Source organism: Herpailurus yagouaroundi, unplaced genomic scaffold (genome assembly GCF_014898765.1).
Source record: "Herpailurus yagouaroundi ecotype Mexico unplaced genomic scaffold, PumYag 28, whole genome shotgun sequence".
NCBI lineage: Eukaryota > Metazoa > Chordata > Mammalia > Carnivora > Felidae > Herpailurus > Herpailurus yagouaroundi.
The window spans coordinates 90186790-90205496 of NW_024412376.1; the positions used below are offsets into that span (position 1 = coordinate 90186790).

General features: G+C 36.3%; 1 protein-coding gene across 1 annotated transcript in view; it reads right to left on the reverse strand.

Moving 5' to 3' along the window:
- Positions 1-18707, reverse strand: part of GRID2 (glutamate ionotropic receptor delta type subunit 2) — a 1464148-nt gene that overhangs the window by 244722 nt on the left and 1200719 nt on the right. Inside the window, exon 12 of the mRNA XM_040478406.1 lies at positions 17690-17828. Within this exon, the coding sequence (XP_040334340.1) occupies positions 17690-17828 (139 nt within the window). The remainder of the gene's footprint in view (positions 1-17689; positions 17829-18707) is intronic.

Consider the following 18707-nt stretch of genomic DNA (forward strand, 5'->3'; position numbering starts at 1 on the left):
GAATAGCCAAAGTAATTTTGAAGAAGAAGACCAAAGCAGGAGGCATCACCATGCCAGACTTTAGCCTCTACTGCAAAGCTGTCATCATCAAGACAGCATGGTATTGGCACAAAAACAGACACATAGACCAATGGAATAGAATAGAAACCCCAGAACTAGACCCACAAACGTATGGCCAACTCATCTTTGACAAAGCAGGAAAGAACATCCAATGGAAAAAAGACAGTCTCTTTAACAAATGGTGCTGGGAGAACTGGACAGCAACATGCAGAAGGTTGAAACTAGACCACTTTCTCACACCATTCACAAAAATAAACTCAAAATGGATCAAGGACCTGAATGTGAGACAGGAAACCATCAAAACCCTAGAGGAGAAAGCAGGAAAAGACCTCTCTGACCTCAGCCGTAGCAATCTCTTACTCGACACATCCCCAAAGGCAAGGGAATTAAAAGCAAAAGTGAATTACTGGGACCTTATGAAGATAAAAAGCTTCTGCACAGCAAAGGAAACAACCAACAAAACTAAAAGGCAACCAACGGAATGGGAAAAGATATTTGCAAATGACATATCGGACAAAGGGCTAGTATCCAAAATCTATAAAGAGCTCACCAAACTCCACACCCGAAAAGCAAATAACCCAGTGAAGAAATGGGCAGAAAACATGAATAGACACTTCTCTAAAGAAGACATCCGGATGGCCAACAGGCACATGAAAAGATGTTCAGCGTCGCTCCTTATCAGGGAAATACAAATCAAAACCACACTCAGGTATCACCTCACGCCAGTCAGAGTGGTCAAAATGAACAAATCAGGAGACTATAGATGCTGGAGAGGATGTGGAGAAACGGGAACCCTCTTGCACTGTTGGTGGGAATGCAACTTGGTGCAGCCGCTCTGGAAAGCAGTGTGGAGGTTCCTCAGAAAATTAAAAAATAGACCTACCTTATGACCCAGCAATAGCACTGCTAGGAATTTATCCAAGGGACACAGGTGTACTGATGCATAGGGGCACTTGTACCCCAATGTTCATAGCAGCACTCTCAACAATAGCCAAATTATGGAAAGAGCCTAAATGTCCATCAACTGATGAATGGATAAAGAAATTGTGGTTTATATACACAATGGAATACTACGTGGCAATGAGAAAAAATGAAATATGGCCTTTTGTAGCAACGTGGATGGAACTGGAGAGTGTGATGCTAAGTGAAATAAGCCATACAGAGAAAGACAGATACCATATGGTTTCACTCTTATGTGGATCCTGAGAAACTTAACAGGAACCCACGGGGGAGGGGAAGGAAAAAAAAAAAAAAGAGGTTAGAGTGGGAGAGAGCCAAAGCATAAGAGACTGTTGAGAACTGAGAACAAACTAAGGGTTGATGGGGGGTGGGAGGGAGGAGAGGGTGGGTGATGGGTATTGAGGAGGGCACCTTTTGGGATGAGCACTGGGTGTTGTATGGAAACCAATTTGACAATAAATTTCATATATAAATAATAAAAAAAGAAGACGTGGTATATATATTCAATGGGGTATTACTCAGCAATCAAAAAGAATGAAATCTTGCCATTTGCAACTACGTGGATGGAACTAGAGGGTATTATGCTAAGTGAAATCAGTCAATCAGAGAAAGACAAATATCATATACTTCACTCATAGGAGGACTTTAAGAGACAAAACAGATGAACATAAGGGAAGGGAAGCAAAAAAATAATATAAAAACAGGGAGGGGGACAAAACCTAAGAGTCTCATAAATATAGAGAACAAACAGAGGGTTGCTGGAAGGGTTGTGGGAGGGGGTATGGGATAAATGGGTAGGGGCATTAAGAAATCTACTCCTGAAATCATTGTTGCACTATATGCCAACTAACTTGGATGTAAATTTTAAATTAATTAATTAATTAATTAATTAAAAAAAGAAATGCAAAAAAAAAAAACCCTAGCATTGCTTAAAAATGGGATTTTTATTATATTTTACCAGCCATTCTGTGGGTGACTAATAATGGCCAGTAGTATTTAGTAGTTAAAGAAAACAAACCAAAAACTAGTTTTTAAGGGAGCTTTGGAAATTTCTCCTGTAACAAAATTAGCTGCAAAAGCATTATCTGACACCAATGAGTTGTCTGACAAGACATTTTGCCATGTATGTAAAATAAATAAATTCAGAAGCAAATCAAATAAAAAGAAAATCCAAACAAATAGAAATGAAATAAAGTATTTGGAACAGCAGAGGTTGTAGTCCATAATTCAAGTAGACATATGGATCTGGTACAAGTGGAATATCTGTTCCTGAAAGGGATACATATCTAAAGCAGTGTGAAAATGGAGCTAACAAGTAGTGAATAGTTTGATGAGTGATTCCTGACTAATGGATCAGAAGCAAGCTGAAATGGGGACGAAAACTGTTCAATTAACTCCACTAACTGAAATGATCAAAAAAATATAAAAGAATTCATGATTTTCGTAGCTAAGGAAGAGATAAGCCCCAGAACAGAGAGAATAGTCACTGTTGGTAATACTGAATATTATCACCAAAAACTAAATTAAGTTTTTTCCTTTTGAGGGTTGAGTATTTACATAAAGAAGGGGAATGTGTACGCTCCACTTGTAAGAGGATGGAATAAGCACAAAAGAAAGGCTTCCCATCTTCCTAGTTACAACATATCCAAGGCCACTTGTCTTTTGAGAAACAACATTCTCCATTTTGGTAGTTCCTTCTCCTAAGTGAAGTCTTCCAAACCCTCTCAGACACAGGTTTGTAAAGAAAGTCTGATGAAATATAAAAGTATCAAGGGTCAATGATGGGGCAAGCCAAACTCTAACATTCTTCAAGTCCGAAGAAAGTTTGGATTGCTGATGGCTCAGTCCCTACAGAAGACTCAACGAGAGCTACTTTAAGTGCATGAGGGACCCACTACTCAATGAAAACAGGCTCAGGGAAGAGTTTAATGTTCTTTAGCCCAATAATGTTAACTTTCTTATTTTAAGAAGATTAAGATCAAAGTCATGTTAGTGAAAGAAACACGGTTTTGTCATAAAAGATTAGATTATATAGCCAAAGGTATAATTTGTGGGGCAAGGTAATTCAGAAGGAACTCAGCCACAGCAGTCTCTGGTAGAACAGTAAAGTGATTGTGTCATCCTTCTTCTCAAAGTGCCAGAGATTTTTCCTTCTCAAGACAGCAGAAACCTAAAGTCTAAGGCCAACAAGTTTGAATGATACCAAAGAGGGCAGAGGGCTAGGATTTTTTTTACTTGTGGAGACAGGGAGAGTTTCCTAAGAGAGGCCCCTCTGGATGGAGAGGGTGCTTCATAAGAGGGGCCATCAGAGGACCAAAGAGGAGTGAGGATTTACAGACCAGGTATCAGAGGACGAGAGTGGCTCCTTGTGGGACACTCAAATAAGGCCTGAATGGTGCAGTCTCCTCCAGTCTCTCTGTGTTGTCCCCTCTCCACTCCTGTCACACATTCTTCACCTGCCCTCAACCTCGCCCTTACATGGCTCAACAGAATAAATTAGATATAAGACAGCTTCAGGTCTTTGCACTGTAAACTTCTTTAGAATATTTTTTTGATCTTTACTTTTAAGAACTATTTATTTATTTAGGTGTTGAGTTTGGTGATTTTTTAAAAATATATTTTGGATATTAACCTCTTATAAGATATATCATCTGCAAATATCTTCTCCTGTTCAGTAGGTTGCTTTTTTGTTTTGTTGATGGTTTTCTTCACTGTGCAAAAGCTTTTTACTTTGGTGTAGTCCCAAGAGTTTAATTTTGCTTGAAGCTTAGTTTTTCTTGAAGTGGAGACCTAGAAAAATGTTTCTATAGCTGATGTTTCAAATGTGCTTGGTCTAGAAAAAGTGTGTGATAGTACTCATGAAGAGGACACTTCTCCCTTTTGAATGCTGTCCCCATACCATCATACTAGGCACCAAGATGACTCTCAAGTCTTTCCTGAGAGATTTAGAAATATGTCCTGCACCCTCCCCCTTACAAAGTAGTCAGGGGCATCCCCATCTGTCATGCCCTATAGATGAGATGTTCACAGGTAATATTGAAAATTCACATAAAATAGATGCATTTGATAAAAATGGATGTCACAAACTACTTAAGGGAATATCCTCCCAAACTTGGACAAACTTGCATTCCTATGCACATTTAAAAGTTGATTTGGATTTGTGAATATGGCAGGTCATTTTAGAGACCCTAAAGGAAGATGGAAACACTGTCCTTATTGCTGTTAGGCATAATTAACAAAATGATCATTAAACTTTCTTCAAAATGACAATGCTATACAAACACAAGAAAATAGTTATATGAAAATCTGATTGGTTTCTCTGACTTGTTGACCCACATTATAAACTAGGAACTAATTATGTCACATCATGAATCTTTCATTTTTTAATTTTTAATTTTATTTATTTATGTATTTATGTATGTATGTATGTGTTTATTTATTTATTTATTGAGAAAGAGAGAGAAAGAGAGAGAGAGAGAGAGAGAGAGAACATGCATGGGAGAGGCAGAGAGAGAGGGAGAGAGAGAAAATCCCAAGCAGGCTCCACACTGTCAGTGGGGTTCGAACCCATGATGAGGTTCTTAAACCCACAAATGGTGAGATCATGACCTGAGCTGAAATCAAGAGCCGAACGCTTAACTGACTGAGCCACCTAGGTGCCCCTGTCACATCATGAATCTTGATATGTGAAAGACACTGTATTTTTCTACCTGCTGACAGAATTGCCATTTATGGGTCTGCTCTCTATCTTAAATTAGTTAACTAAAGTAACCTTTCATGATATGTATATGGATATTGATATTTACACTAATTAAGCAAAATTCCTCTAAAAAGGCCTCAGTTTGCTGTGAATTCAATTACTCTGCAATTTTCCTGTGTGGAGTAGAAAGTGTGTGCAGTTTCTTCCTGAGATATCATGAAAAAGGTGCATTGTTTATTTACCCCAGGACACTATAAAACAATATGGAACCATCCTAAATTTGTATGGTCAGCATTTCATTATGTCACCATTGATTGTCACTTGATTGTAAAATCTATGTTAAGATGATATAGTCAAATACTCCAATAGACTGCAGAAGAAGAGTAGGTTTTTATGTTCTTATATCATTGAAAATATTGGAAAGACCTGACTAATTCCCATGAATTTCCCTGAGGATCAATAAATTTCAAAATGGTGTTAAGAGAGAACCCTAATAAAATCATAACATCAGAGAGTTTGGAAGAGCTCCTGGAGGTATTGCATAATTTGATGATGATATATCTTAAGGTATAAAAGCCAATCTCCAAAAATGGACTTTATTCTTCTTCCTTAGGCACTTTACTGACTTAGAAAACTTAACACCAGGAAGTTCTTTCTTACTCATGCCCAACCTAAAACTATTTCATATAAGCCTCTCATTTTCTTCTTAGTGAAAATAAAAATGGACACTCGCTACTCATCACCTCCAGTACAACATTTCTTTATATAATAAAAGATTTCTTTTGTGCGTTCATCCTTTAGCCTTTTATTTGGTGACTTAAACACTAAATTCCTTTAGTTCTTACTCACAGGATCTATTACTCACTTTTTTTTTTTTAATTTTTTTTTCAACGTTTATTTATTTATTTTTGGGACAGAGAGAGACAGAGCATGAAGGGGGGAGGGGCAGAGAGAGAGGGAGTCACAGAATCAGAAGCAGGCTCCAGGCTCTGAGCCATCAGCCCAGAGCCCGATGCGGGGCTCGAACTCACGGACCGCGAGATGGTGACCTGGCTGAAGTCGGACGCTTAACCGACTGCGCCACCCAGGCGCCCCTATTACTCACTTTTTTACATTGTTCTTAACTAAGGCATCTTTTTCTTTTCTATGGTAATTTTTGCCAAATTTATGGACCTTATAAATAGGTCATGGTAGTGTTTAAAAAGCCCCAACAACTTTTATACTGCTAGGTGATTTTGCTCATTTTCTTTATAAATACCAACACTACATTTCAAATTTGTAATTGACAGATGACTCATTTTGAAACTGTCTTCACCTCCAATTTTAAATTATTATAGGTATACCCACATACACATAGTTTTTTTTCCCATATCTGAATGAATTATTACATATTTGTCCCTATTAACCTTTGTCTCACTTATAATCACCTTGTTTAATTTGCCAAGGTCTTTATGAATTCTTACAGTGTGGTTCTGGTCAATAATCAACCCTACTCAATAATAAGTAATCTGCATATTTAATAAGTTTACTCCCTATTCTATACTTCAAATCAACACTGAAAATGGTCATTAGATTCAGAGCCAGTGCTGACTTATGGGAAAAACTTTATTCAATATACCCTCTAAGGCTGACATTGAACTATTGATCATAACCTCACATATAGCTCACTAACAAGCTGTGATACAATAATACACAATATTACTGCATAAAACAATGACCCAAATAAAATACAATGTAGTTTCAAATGAGGAATCAATAGTAATTTGTAATTTTTTTTTTACCTATAAGTTCTTTTAAGGATCTCAAAATATTTAATCACATTATCAAATTATTCATAGTGGAAAGAAATAACTGAAGAGAAGGAAGTGACCAAGAATAACAGAAGGTCAAATTTAATAGCCTATTTGAAGACCCAGCAGAATGCTACTGTCAAAGTAAGGTGGAAGGTCATCGTTTCAGTGAAGATTCTAATGACTCTATCTCAAAACAAAGGTCCTGGCTCTTTATAACACAGAGCAGGAGACCAGGTTTCTACCAGTAACTTAAAATTTCCGAAATACAAAATATATTTTCCTTCCCCCCAGTGCAGTGGGTCTGCAGATCTCTCCAAAAAAGATAGTGTTTTGAATCATTCAGGGAAATTATCCTCTATTCCCAATTAGGTATATTTACTTTTTTGAGAAATTTCAACTAAAAGTAGGCATAGAATACATGTCCTGATCTCACAGTCAGATCTTATTAATATCCATTCAGATTATAAATGTCCAAAATGTTTTGGAAAGGTGTCCCCGACCCATCCTCCCTCACCCCATTCCACAGCATATCTTGAGAATTCTGCAGCATTGCTCTCAGGAAATGGCAGCCTTCATCTGAAAAAGCAGCCCAGCAAGCTACCTTCAGATCTGTTCCTTACCTTCCCCATGACTTGCCATGATCTGGGGCATCTGGCAATTTGTAAACTTTGCCCTTAGGTTAAAAGATTAGATCAGAGTTTGAGAAATAGGGGCTGTAGTAAGGGTGTGTGTAGTGAATGTGTGTGTATGTGTATGTATGTGTATGTGTATGTGTGTGTGTGTAGTGAATGTGTGTGTGAGAGTGTGTGTGTGTGTGTAGGGGTGGAGGAGAAAGTCATTAAAAATAAATTGACTACCTTCAGATGACAGGAGCTTGTGCAGGAACTAAGAGGATCAGAGAACTAATGGGGTCAGACAGACACTTAGTGGAGGGTGGAGGTCAGCACATCAAGATTGCTGGTGTGATGGAGAGGACAGGGAAAGAAAGGTGAGACGTGAAAAACAGAAAGAGAGAGAAAAAAAAGAAGATATGGCTAAACAAGAGTTTCCTTTCAGTTCTGCCTTATAATCCAGGATTTCTCTTATTAATGTACCTAAATATATTTTTATCAGTTATCTCAGGCTTTGTTTAATAAGACACCGCATTTGTGTAGCTGATATAGAATTGTACAGTTGAAGGGACATTGAAATTAACTTAATTCAAATTGTGGAACAAATATTTGTGCAGTGAGAGGAGAAATGGCTCACACTGTTGAAGGGAGAAAGCTAAGGTACAAAGTGTTTTAAAAACTTGCCTTGTTATTCAGTAGCAAGAAAGAGGCTTGAACCTGTGAACTAGGTCTCCAGTCTCCTTCAGCAGCATTGCCAAACAGCCTTGCCTACCGATTCCACTGTCACCAATTTCTATCAAGTACTCTTCCTGCATTAATTACACAAAACATGCCCCATACTCAAATTAGCTCTTCTTTTATTTTTAACTGTTTTTTTTAAGAGAGAGAGAGAGAGAGAGAGAGAGAGAGAGAGGAAGAGAGGGGCAGAGGGAAAGAGAGAATCTTAAGTAGGGGCTTGATCCCATTACCCTGGGATCATAACCTGAGCAGAAATCAAGAGTTGGATGCTCAACCAACAGAGCCACCCAGCTGCCCCCAAACTGGCTCTTCTAAAATGACTAAATCAAGTACTCCTGAGTGTAGGGTTTTTACCATATACTTATGGTAGATAGAACTTATTTATTCAGCTGACTTTAGGTAAGGAAGTAAAATAACAAGAGACACAGAGGAGACAGGAATTTATATTCTCAAGTTCTTAATAGGTTTCTGGATTTAGATGACTAATGTTGGGAAGAAAGAGAGGGGGACTTGAGCTGTTTAGAATAATTGCTAGTCCAGAAGAAGATCATGTTAGGGGTTGCAGGCACTTATTAGTTTGGCAAAGTTTTCACCTTAGCGATATTAGTGTAAATAGAGTCTATAGGAATGTTAATACAGCCCTGTTCCTAGGAATCACAAATAGAGTGGGAGACAAAACTTTTAATTAAATGCTCACTGAAGAGTGGCTTTGAAACACCAACATACTTCTGAGGGTTTTTATTTTTTTCAAAAAGAGAGAAAACATGTCTATAATATCTAGATGGCTATATGTTTGTAAAACATCCATCACTGTAGTACTTAAGTGCTTTGACAAGTAAGCCATTTCAACACTGAACAATATAGAGTAAGGAGACGAATGTCTTCCTCTGTCTGTAGTGCCTGTGTACTCTGAAGTTAAGCCTATACAATTCTGTACTAAACTGAAACATAAAAGTGGTATGAATCAGACCCAGCTCACTTCAGCAACCTTGATTTTGGCTGTTCCTAATAAAGTGTGCAATTCCCTGCTGAGAGTTATGAAATAGCCTTCCACTGGAAGCCTGTGTGGGTGAGACACTAAGAAAACCTAGAGAGCACATCATTTGGGGCTCCTTCTCTTATCCTGGAATAACAGCACATAAAAATGGCTTTCATATTTCTTTCTGATTTGTTATGAGGTATATAAACAAGTCATGAGGTTCTACAGTCTCAGGCCAGAGTGTAAGAAATCCCTTTCTGGTTCATTATTTAACAAATATTTATCTGTAATCAGCTACATACTCAAGAAGTAACAGCATCAGGTGCTGTGCTGATACAAAGGTGATAAAACCATGCTCAAGAACATACATTTTAATTGAGAAGGTAAAACAAGGAGAATAATACTGCAGCACGAGGCTAGATACAGTTCAGGGTGTAAGCAAGGAGATGCAAAGTGGTTAAAAAAAAAAGGAGGCACTAACTCTAGTTATGAACACCACGAGAAAGGCGTAACAGAGGAAGCAGCATGCGAGCTGTGTGTTATGAGGGGCAGTTAAAGAGGAGTTAAAAGAGAAAACTTGCCTGGCCAACAGATGTTCTGACCCAGGTTCGGCGTGGTCACTATCAGCAGCAGCTTGACCACAGTGAGAGTTAATCAGGCTAAGGTGAGACAGCGGTCTCTATTTATGCTGAAATTTGGATAAGGCTTCCGGACAGCCAGTTCCTCTTCTCTTTCTTTTAACATTTGGGGGCTATACACATTCTATTTAGTGTATATAATTGTGGACAAAATAGCAAAAACAATAGTTATTAGCACCACCAAAAAGGGTGGAGGGAAGAACAGTCCAAGGAATCTACATGGCCTCCTAGAGAACAAGTAGAAGAATGGAAGCAAATGCACGGTGTATCCAGGGACTGTGCTGTTATTCATGTCTCTATTTTTCCTCATTTATTCTTTACATTAAACCTATGAAGTTTGAGCCCGTTATCTTTTTACCCTTAGGGAAAATAAGGCTGAAAATGATTATGGAAAATGGCAAGATCATTCAGCTAATAAGTGGCAAAGGATTTGAATGCAGATTTATTTAAATTCCCGGTCTCCTGTGCCCGTTTCTAGGATACGATGTAACTTAGAAATATCTGAAATTAACTTAGCTAAATATAATTCATCCATTGATTCTTTCTTGCAGAAATCGTTATTTTTCAGAAAACTTATAATGCCATTATGGCTTTCATTCACTCATTTTAGTTTATTTATTTCATTCAGTTAAGGGTCAGCGTATTTGCTAATTGTAGAAGATATGGTCCACTAAGACGAGGTCTAGTGCTGGATTTCCTGGCTTACTATTCTAGGTTTTAGTTTCATCATCTTCAAAATGGAGATGAAAATAATGTATCTCTCATGGGGCCATTATGAGTATTAAATGAGAAAATCTAAGCAAAGCATTTAGGAAAATGTCTGTCATGTAGCAAGCACTCAATAATGTTAGCCTCCGTTATTATGAATACGATGTGCCAGGCATTCTGGGACACAGTAAGGGCACAGATATGGATATGGCATAGCCCTTGCCTTTGAATAAGGTATACTCTCAAAGAGAAGACACATGTGTAATGGCTAATTGTGTTTGTGCAAATGGATGATGCCAGGAGAGAAGGGAGTTCTGGGTCATTTCAGGGAAAGGGAACAGCATGTAAACTCCACAGAGGTATGAAATGCCCTCCCAGAGTTTGCTTAACTGGAGCATGAACAAATGTGAGAATGGATTACAATTGGTGCCGGTAGACATTAGAAATGAGGCTGGGTCAGCTTTTGAAGGGTTCCATGCGCTTGGCTATGGAGTTGCATTTTACTTCGATTGGATGTGGTAATGATGGAGGTTTTCAAACTAATTTTAAGGATGGAAGAAGGTACTCCACACTCTGGATCATAAGCTTGAATGAGAAGAGAATGGGATAGAGGGAAGCAATAGTTGAAGTAAGAGGAAAGAGAATAAGAAGGGAAGCAGTAAGCAGGTAGAGTTGGGATCATACTCCTGGGCATTTATGCCAGAGAAACGAAAACATATCTATACAAAAACATAAGTGCACATAAATGTTCTTAGCAACTTTATTTGTAATAGCTAAAAACTTGGAGACAACAAAAATTCCATTCATTAGGTAAATAGTTACACAAACTGGTACATCCATACCATAGATTGCCACTCAGCAATAAAAAGCAATGAACTATTGATGCATGCAACAACTTGGATAGATCTCTGATGCATGCAACAACTTGGATAGATCTCAAGGGCGTTATGCTGAGTGGGGAAAAAAAGGCTATTTCAGAAGGCCACACACTGTAAGATTCAACTTATATAAGACTCTTGAAATGATAAAAATCACAGGAATAAAGAACATATTAGTTATTATTAGGGGTTGATGATGGTGGGGAAGAAGGAGTGAGGGTAGAATGAGGGAGATTTTTGTAATGGTGGTATAGTTCTAGATCTATTGCAGTGGTGGTTGTATAATCTATACGTGTAATAAAATGGCACAGAACTATATGCATACATACACTGTATCCATGTCAATTTCCTTGTTTTGCTATTGTACTGTAATTATTTAAATGTAACTATTGGAGGAAACTAGGTGAAGGGTACATGGGACCTCTCTATGGTATATTTTTGCAACTTCCTGTGTATATGTGATTACTTCAAAATAAACAGTTAAAAATGTTTAACTATTAATAGAACATATTGCAACATGACAAACTGTGGATTATTAACACTTTGTCCTTCAAAATTTACTGTATTTTACTATTTTCTCAATACAGTCCTGTATTACATTGAAAATGTATTAAAATTGAATAAAAATAAGTCTGACTTATTTTTTGATGGCATAAGGCAAAAAGTAATTAACAGGCAGGATAAAGTCTAGGAATAGCAGACATTGAGATGCAACTTTTCTGCAAAATTGCATCTGAAAAGTAGCCCAACCAGAGTGATTTCTAGAATCTTCTCACTGTAGTAGCTCTCTTCTTTATCTGTTTAGTTATGACATAGTTGAACACATTCTCTCTTTAAGAATCTTTATTTATTTATTTATTTATTTTTAATTTTTTTTTTTTAACGTTTATTTAGTTTTGAGACAGAGAGAGACAGAGCATGAACGGGGGAGGGTCAGAGAGAGGGAGACACAGAATCTGAAACAGGCTCCAGGCTCTGAGCTGTCAGCACAGAGCCCGACGCGGGGCTCGAACTCGCGGACCGCGAGATCATGACCTAAGCTGAAGTCGGCCGCCCAACCGACTGAGCCACCCAGGCGCCCCAAGAATCTTTAAAAATAAATAAACTAAGTCAATATTCCTGCATCTGCTGTAAATGTAAATGGTAGCCTAGAGATACAAGGTTTCTCAAGCCAAATCTCTCTTAAATTTCCTTAATCATTTGGTATTTTCAAATTAAATGGTCCTGAAACAAAAGATATGTGGTTCAGGTTTTTATTAGATAGAAACCTACTAGTTTCCATACATTTCTACATCTTTTCTCTCCCATCCATCCTCCTCTGCACAGATTAAGCTGTCTTTCTTCAACGATGTCACTCTCCATTATCTCCAGGAAAAATTCCAAATTCCTTAACAATTCTTATCATGCCTTTCAGGGTTTGGACTCACTTTCCTTTTCTATTTCACTTCCTGCCACTTTCACATCACACATCTCAATCCAGGAAGGAAATTAAGAGATTTTGATCATCTACACTTTACTAGACAGTCTCTGAGGAATTTCGTTTCTCTTGCCTTTGCAAATATTCCCCAGTAAGCCACCCCTTCAGCCTTTTGAAATTCATCTTTCAAGATCAGACTCTCAGATGGTACCTCTGTGATGCCTGATAGTTTCTTTCCTTTTTCCTCCACCTCTTCTCCAAGTTACTCCTTCCCTGTGTTCACACAGCATTTCATAAGGAAATCTATCATAGCTCCCCTGTCATTAAATTCCACATTGCTACATCTTGAACTACATTGTGACTCAGGGCTAATACCAAAATATCTTTATAGCCTCAATAGTTAGCACGATGTTTAATGAGCACCTGCCAGTCCTACCACTCTCTCTCTGTCACCAGACCTGGTGAAAGACAGATTTCTAAGCCATACACACACACACACACACACACACACACACACACACACACATTCTGCTGAACTAAATGAATGAAGGTAATATATTTATTTAGTTTTTATAGTTAGAAATACAATAAAAATTTGGTTTGCAAGCATAATTTGTTCCAGAAACATGCTTGTAATCAAAAGCACTTGTATATCAAAGTGAATTTCAAGAACCATTGGCTTGATTTTTGGCATCATGTACTGTGTGTATTGCAAGACATCGCTCATTTATCAAGTTAAAATTTATTAGAAATGTTTGCTCGTCTTGTGGAACATTCGCAGAACAAATTACTCTCAGTCCAAGGTTTTGTTGTACCTCCATTTCCAAAAAGCATGATTGTAATGTAACTTTAACAAGTTAAATAGTAACTTGTTAGAGATAGTTACATAGTGTGGGCAACGGAAAAAAGAAATAATAGCATTGAGCCAGTACCTGCCAGTCCTACCATTCTCTCTCTGTCACCAGACCTGGTGACAGACAGATTTCTAAGCCCAGGGCTAGCTCATACTCTATTGTATGGCATTGAGAAAAAGCATTGCTCAATTATTTGTTTCCTTTTCTAAATGTGAGTAAATGTGGATACAAAAGTCTTGTAATAAGTATGCTAGGGAAAAAGGAGTCACTTCCAGAGATAGAGTATCTAATGAATCTTTTTGCATACACTTGGAAACAAATTTATCAGAAATTAATTTGTTCAGTGACTGCATCAAAAAAAAACCCTCAATATTTGTTTAATCATACCTCAAACATTATGGTGAATTAATTCTTTAAAAATAAAAATATGGTGGGATTTTGGAATTCCTTTGAATAGACCCAAGCTTACTTATAGTCCCAGGAAATGAAAGACCTCAAGTTTCACCACCAAAGATCAGTCTGATTCTAAAGTTATTAATGACTATAGATGTACAACTGTGATTTCCCTCATAGCTCTTTTTACTTTATATGTGAAAGAAGTAGGTTTCTTAAAATTGCATCACAACAAAGACTAATGGAACTGATGTTCATGATGTTATTACCTGGTGTTTACTTTGAAATTACCTTCAGAACTTCACATGCTTCATTTCACCATTGCCAATTTTAGCCTGGTTACCAGTAGAAACAAGTACATTCCGTTTGTTAGCTATCTAAAAGCAATTAGCTACATGTTGTTACCATTTGATGACAATGAACAAGCCCAAATGTCATTGGAGTTTTGTAGAAATTGGATATTTTTTTCTTTAGAAATGGAACTGTGTATCTCAATATTACCAATCCCAACTGTGTCACAATCTGTCATATTACATCATATCAAGCAGCAGAACACAGTTATCACTGAAGGGGTATAAAATTAAACATGGGAATTATCTTTTTCAGGGAAAATTCACTTTCAAAATTTTAGTTAGAGGCAAGTGTCAACTAGAAGATTAGATGTTGATAAATATCTAATTTTGAAAAAGGGGTCCATTTTGTAAAATGTATTCAGCTTTCCAAGAATAAGTCTGTTGGATTTCCCGTACCAGACTGTAAGAGTTTCTGTCAACCATCTATTCAGAAGTAGCTGCTCTACCCCTGTCCCTGACTTCGTTCTAACTACCTCTGTCCCTCTGGGTCTAGAGAAGCCACTTTGATTTTGGGGAATGAACCTGTGGCTGGTATAGGTGTGCCAATGGCACAACAAAATGAGCTGGAAAAAAGGTGCACAGACAAGTGCTGCTTCATTTAGTGATGAGAAAATCTTATGAATATAAATGATTAAGGAGCATGACATTGGATGGTATTGTGGGTTTTTTTGTCTTTTCTAAGAAAAATTAAACTTAGGATTTTACAAGAAAGTTTGACATTAGTTGCAAATGGAACTTTAAATGTTTCTAAGAAACACTGCAGGCAATTATGCTTACCAACACAGCTGAGGCATGAAATTAGAAGATATCTTTAAGTTTGGGGAGAGAATCAGGCTTCTTTTAGCTCCTTTGGCTCTGATTTTTCCCCTTTCAAAATAAGTTTACTGATAAGATTAGAAGGGAGGGAGATTTATTATACCCAATGTTGACTTTTAATAACGTGAGCCAGCATTAGAACGGAATAATTTTTTTAAGAAATGAATGCTCAGTTATTGTGGATTGTGGAACTATACATGAGGGAAACATCATGTGAATTGATGATCTTTTTTCCATTAGGTTTTACTTTTAGAGAAACCTATGGGTGCAAAAATTTGATTGAGGCTTTTGCTCCCACTGCTATTGCATAGAAGTCGAGATATAAATTAATGTTGGCAAAGTTGATAATGACTAAATAGTTCAGATATACACAAACACCATGAGGTCTGCAGCCCCAGGGAAGCAGAGTTGCCAAACAAAGTGTAGAAACCATCACTCGATAAGGAAAAATTTCACTGGATAAGACCATGGATTGGTGTCAGACTGACATGGGTTAGACTTCCAGCTCTGACACTATTGGTTATGTGATCTTGAGAATTTAACTTGCAAATTTCTGTTTCTTCATCGGTGTAATGGGAATAACAGTAATACTTGTATTATCAGGGTTATTTTGAGGAATAAATGAAATAATACATGTAACATGCTTAATAAGTTCATAATAAACTCAATGAATATTAGTCATAATTGTTATTATGATGATTGTCATTTATTATGTAAAATCCATTATTTCAAAGTTTTCTTCATTTATTTATTTAAAATGCTTCAAGTCAGATATGAGCTACATTGGTTCTTAGCTCAAGTGCACTCAAAATGTGACAAGTTAAACCTAATTGATAGAAACTACATTAGTGAGATATAAGACTCCATTTTAAGTTTTAAAACAATTTTTATTTGTGTGATTTCTATTGATTGGATCTGTCAAGTGGTCTTCCCCTGAATGGCAGATATCAATTATAGATTTAATTAGTTCATGTTGGGATGTATGCTTACAGAATTTATCCCACATAAAAATCACCCAGATTTTGATATTTTATATCCTCAGACCAATGAAGGATTTGAAAAATGTCACCCTTTATATCCCCTTACTTAGTAATGAACAAGACAATGACACACCCTTTATACCATTCTCTATAAACAACTGGCCATACAAAAGTCCAAGGGATGGGAACTAGAGTGGTAAGTTTAGTTAGAATATAGGTTCAATAATCAGACAGATTTAAGGTATGGTCTTTAATCAATCACTTATTAGATGCATTGTTTGAGTAAGTTACTTATATTCTCAACTTCAGTTATAAAATGGGTTATTAATAGTATGTCTTTCAGAAGATGGTTGCTAACGATTAAATGATCAAATGAATGTAAAACATTCAGCGCACTCTGGCTTTCTGTGAATGCTCAATAAAAGTTAATTATTATTTTAGTAATGTTACTGATTTCATTGATTCCTTGGCTGGGTGTTTGTAATCATTTTCATTATCAGTTAAAATATGGGTTTATGCTTTCCATGAACTTCACTGTGTACCATTTATAACTTATACCACACATAGAATTGGCTACAAGGGTAATAAGAGGGTATGAAGATTCTGCACTAAAAAATTGGGAAAAAACATTTGAGGAGCATGATTTGATGAGAGAAATTGGAAACGTCCCTCAGACTGGATGAAACTGTCTGTTACTGTCATTAGTTGAATTTGGGGGTTTCAATTATATATGACAAATAATTGAAGAACAATATCCTACTTCTTTATAGATCATTAATTCCTGATTTTATTTTTAGTATTGCATTATAACAGTTTTGTGGCTATTAATGGACTTCATTTACAAGTTTTTTAAACACAAGAAGAACTCTTGTATTTTCCTTTAAGGATAAGTTAGTTCTCTAATGAATTCCTTAACAAATCTAATTATTCATAATGTTGAATTGTCAGTTTTGTTGCGAATGAATGTTCTTCAACTCTAGGAAAATTCAAACTATTTTGTTTTTGGATGAATAAAACATTTTCAGGAAAACGTTTCTTAAAATGATATATAGAACATTATGTTCTAATATGGCAGAAGGTGCATATTGAAGCTGATTGTATGCATGAAACCACAAAAGCAGAAATGGCTGTGCTTGATCAAAGGCCTTTGGGCTCTTGGGGCTCATGGGAGTGGCTTTTATGAACTGAGGCATTGGCTTAAGTAACTTTAGGATTTAAGCAAATGTATCATAGTTACTGATAATTTACCACCACTGAAACTGGAAAAGCAGCAGTAATAATGACCACATTAGCTCTATAATACATTGAAGAGATAAACACAATGTGGTTTTAATCTCTTGAAAGCTATCTTCTCTCTCCTTCTCCCCCTGCCTCCTTCCTTCTCTTTCCCTATATGTCACCTATCAATCACCTAACATCTTTCCAACTATTTACTCAGACAATGCACAATGGGGCAGACTCCAGACAAAAACTGATACTGTCAAACTTGGAACATGTATATTTTAGTATGACTCCTTTCCCTTCCTTTTTTACAATGTTGCCCAAACATAGTCATACTCGGTGGAACCTAGAATACCAAATATGTGTTATTCTTCCAGGAAAATGTGGGAAGTGATGCAAAATTATACCCAGAATTTTATTTTTTCAAAAATGTATCACCAATACTGTGATAATTGCATATCACAGAATTAAACCTTTACTCAAAAGGAGGGTGTAAATTTATTATCAGATATCATACACTTATTTAAATAGGTTTGACTAGTCTCATCATTTTTCATTCTTTGTGGCTACTGGAATCTTTGTCTACTTACTGGATGGAGCTTTCAATGCGGGTGATGGTGAGGAAAGCAGCAAGATTTGCTGTGTAAGATGAGATGACAATCAATGCAAATAGCCACCAAGCCCCCATCATCATTCGAGTAGCCAGAGTCGTGTATGGGACCTCCCCACCTGTAGAAAGAAGCAAATAGAATAAAAGAACATCAACAAGTATTTATTGATAATCTACAGTCATACACAATCAATACCAAATTAACTTCTAAGTACTGAAAAATCTTTCAACACAACAACAACAGCATTGATTTCCGTATTTTGGTTATGCTTATTACTTCATATTTAATTCCCTTTTATGATACTTTTTAAGACCCAGACAAAAAGAACCATGATAAATACTTAGTATAACTTGTTTAAGTGATACTTCTTCTACCTTCTTATTCAATCTTGGAAATAGTTACTCTCTTATAATAACCAGATAACTACTTTATTTCCAAATGCTTGATTATTCAGTTTTTAGGTGATATTAATACAATTATGCTTATATTTAATATAACCTCAGATTTCTACTCTAATAAATAATATTGAAAATCATTTTTGGTTACGTTCCTTAGAATCATAGGTTACATACATATTTATACATATGTATATATATATGATATATAGCATAATGTAATACAATATATAATATAGTATATAATTACATATATATCATATCTTCTTTATTTATTCATCTATTGATGGACACTGGATTGCTTCTAAATCTTGGCTACTGTAAATAATCCTGAAATGAATGTAGGGGTATATATACCTTTTTTAATTAATTTTTTTAAAACTGCAGTATAGTTAACATACAGCATTTTATTAGTTTTAAGGATACAATATAGTGATTCAACAATTCTATGCATTATTCAGTGCTCATCACGGTAAATACCCCATCATTTATTTCACCCACACCCTCACCCATCTCCCTTCTGGTAACCATCATTTTGTTCTCTATAGTTAAGAGTCTGTTTCTTTTTTTTTTTTTTTTTTTCAACGTTTATTTATTTTTGG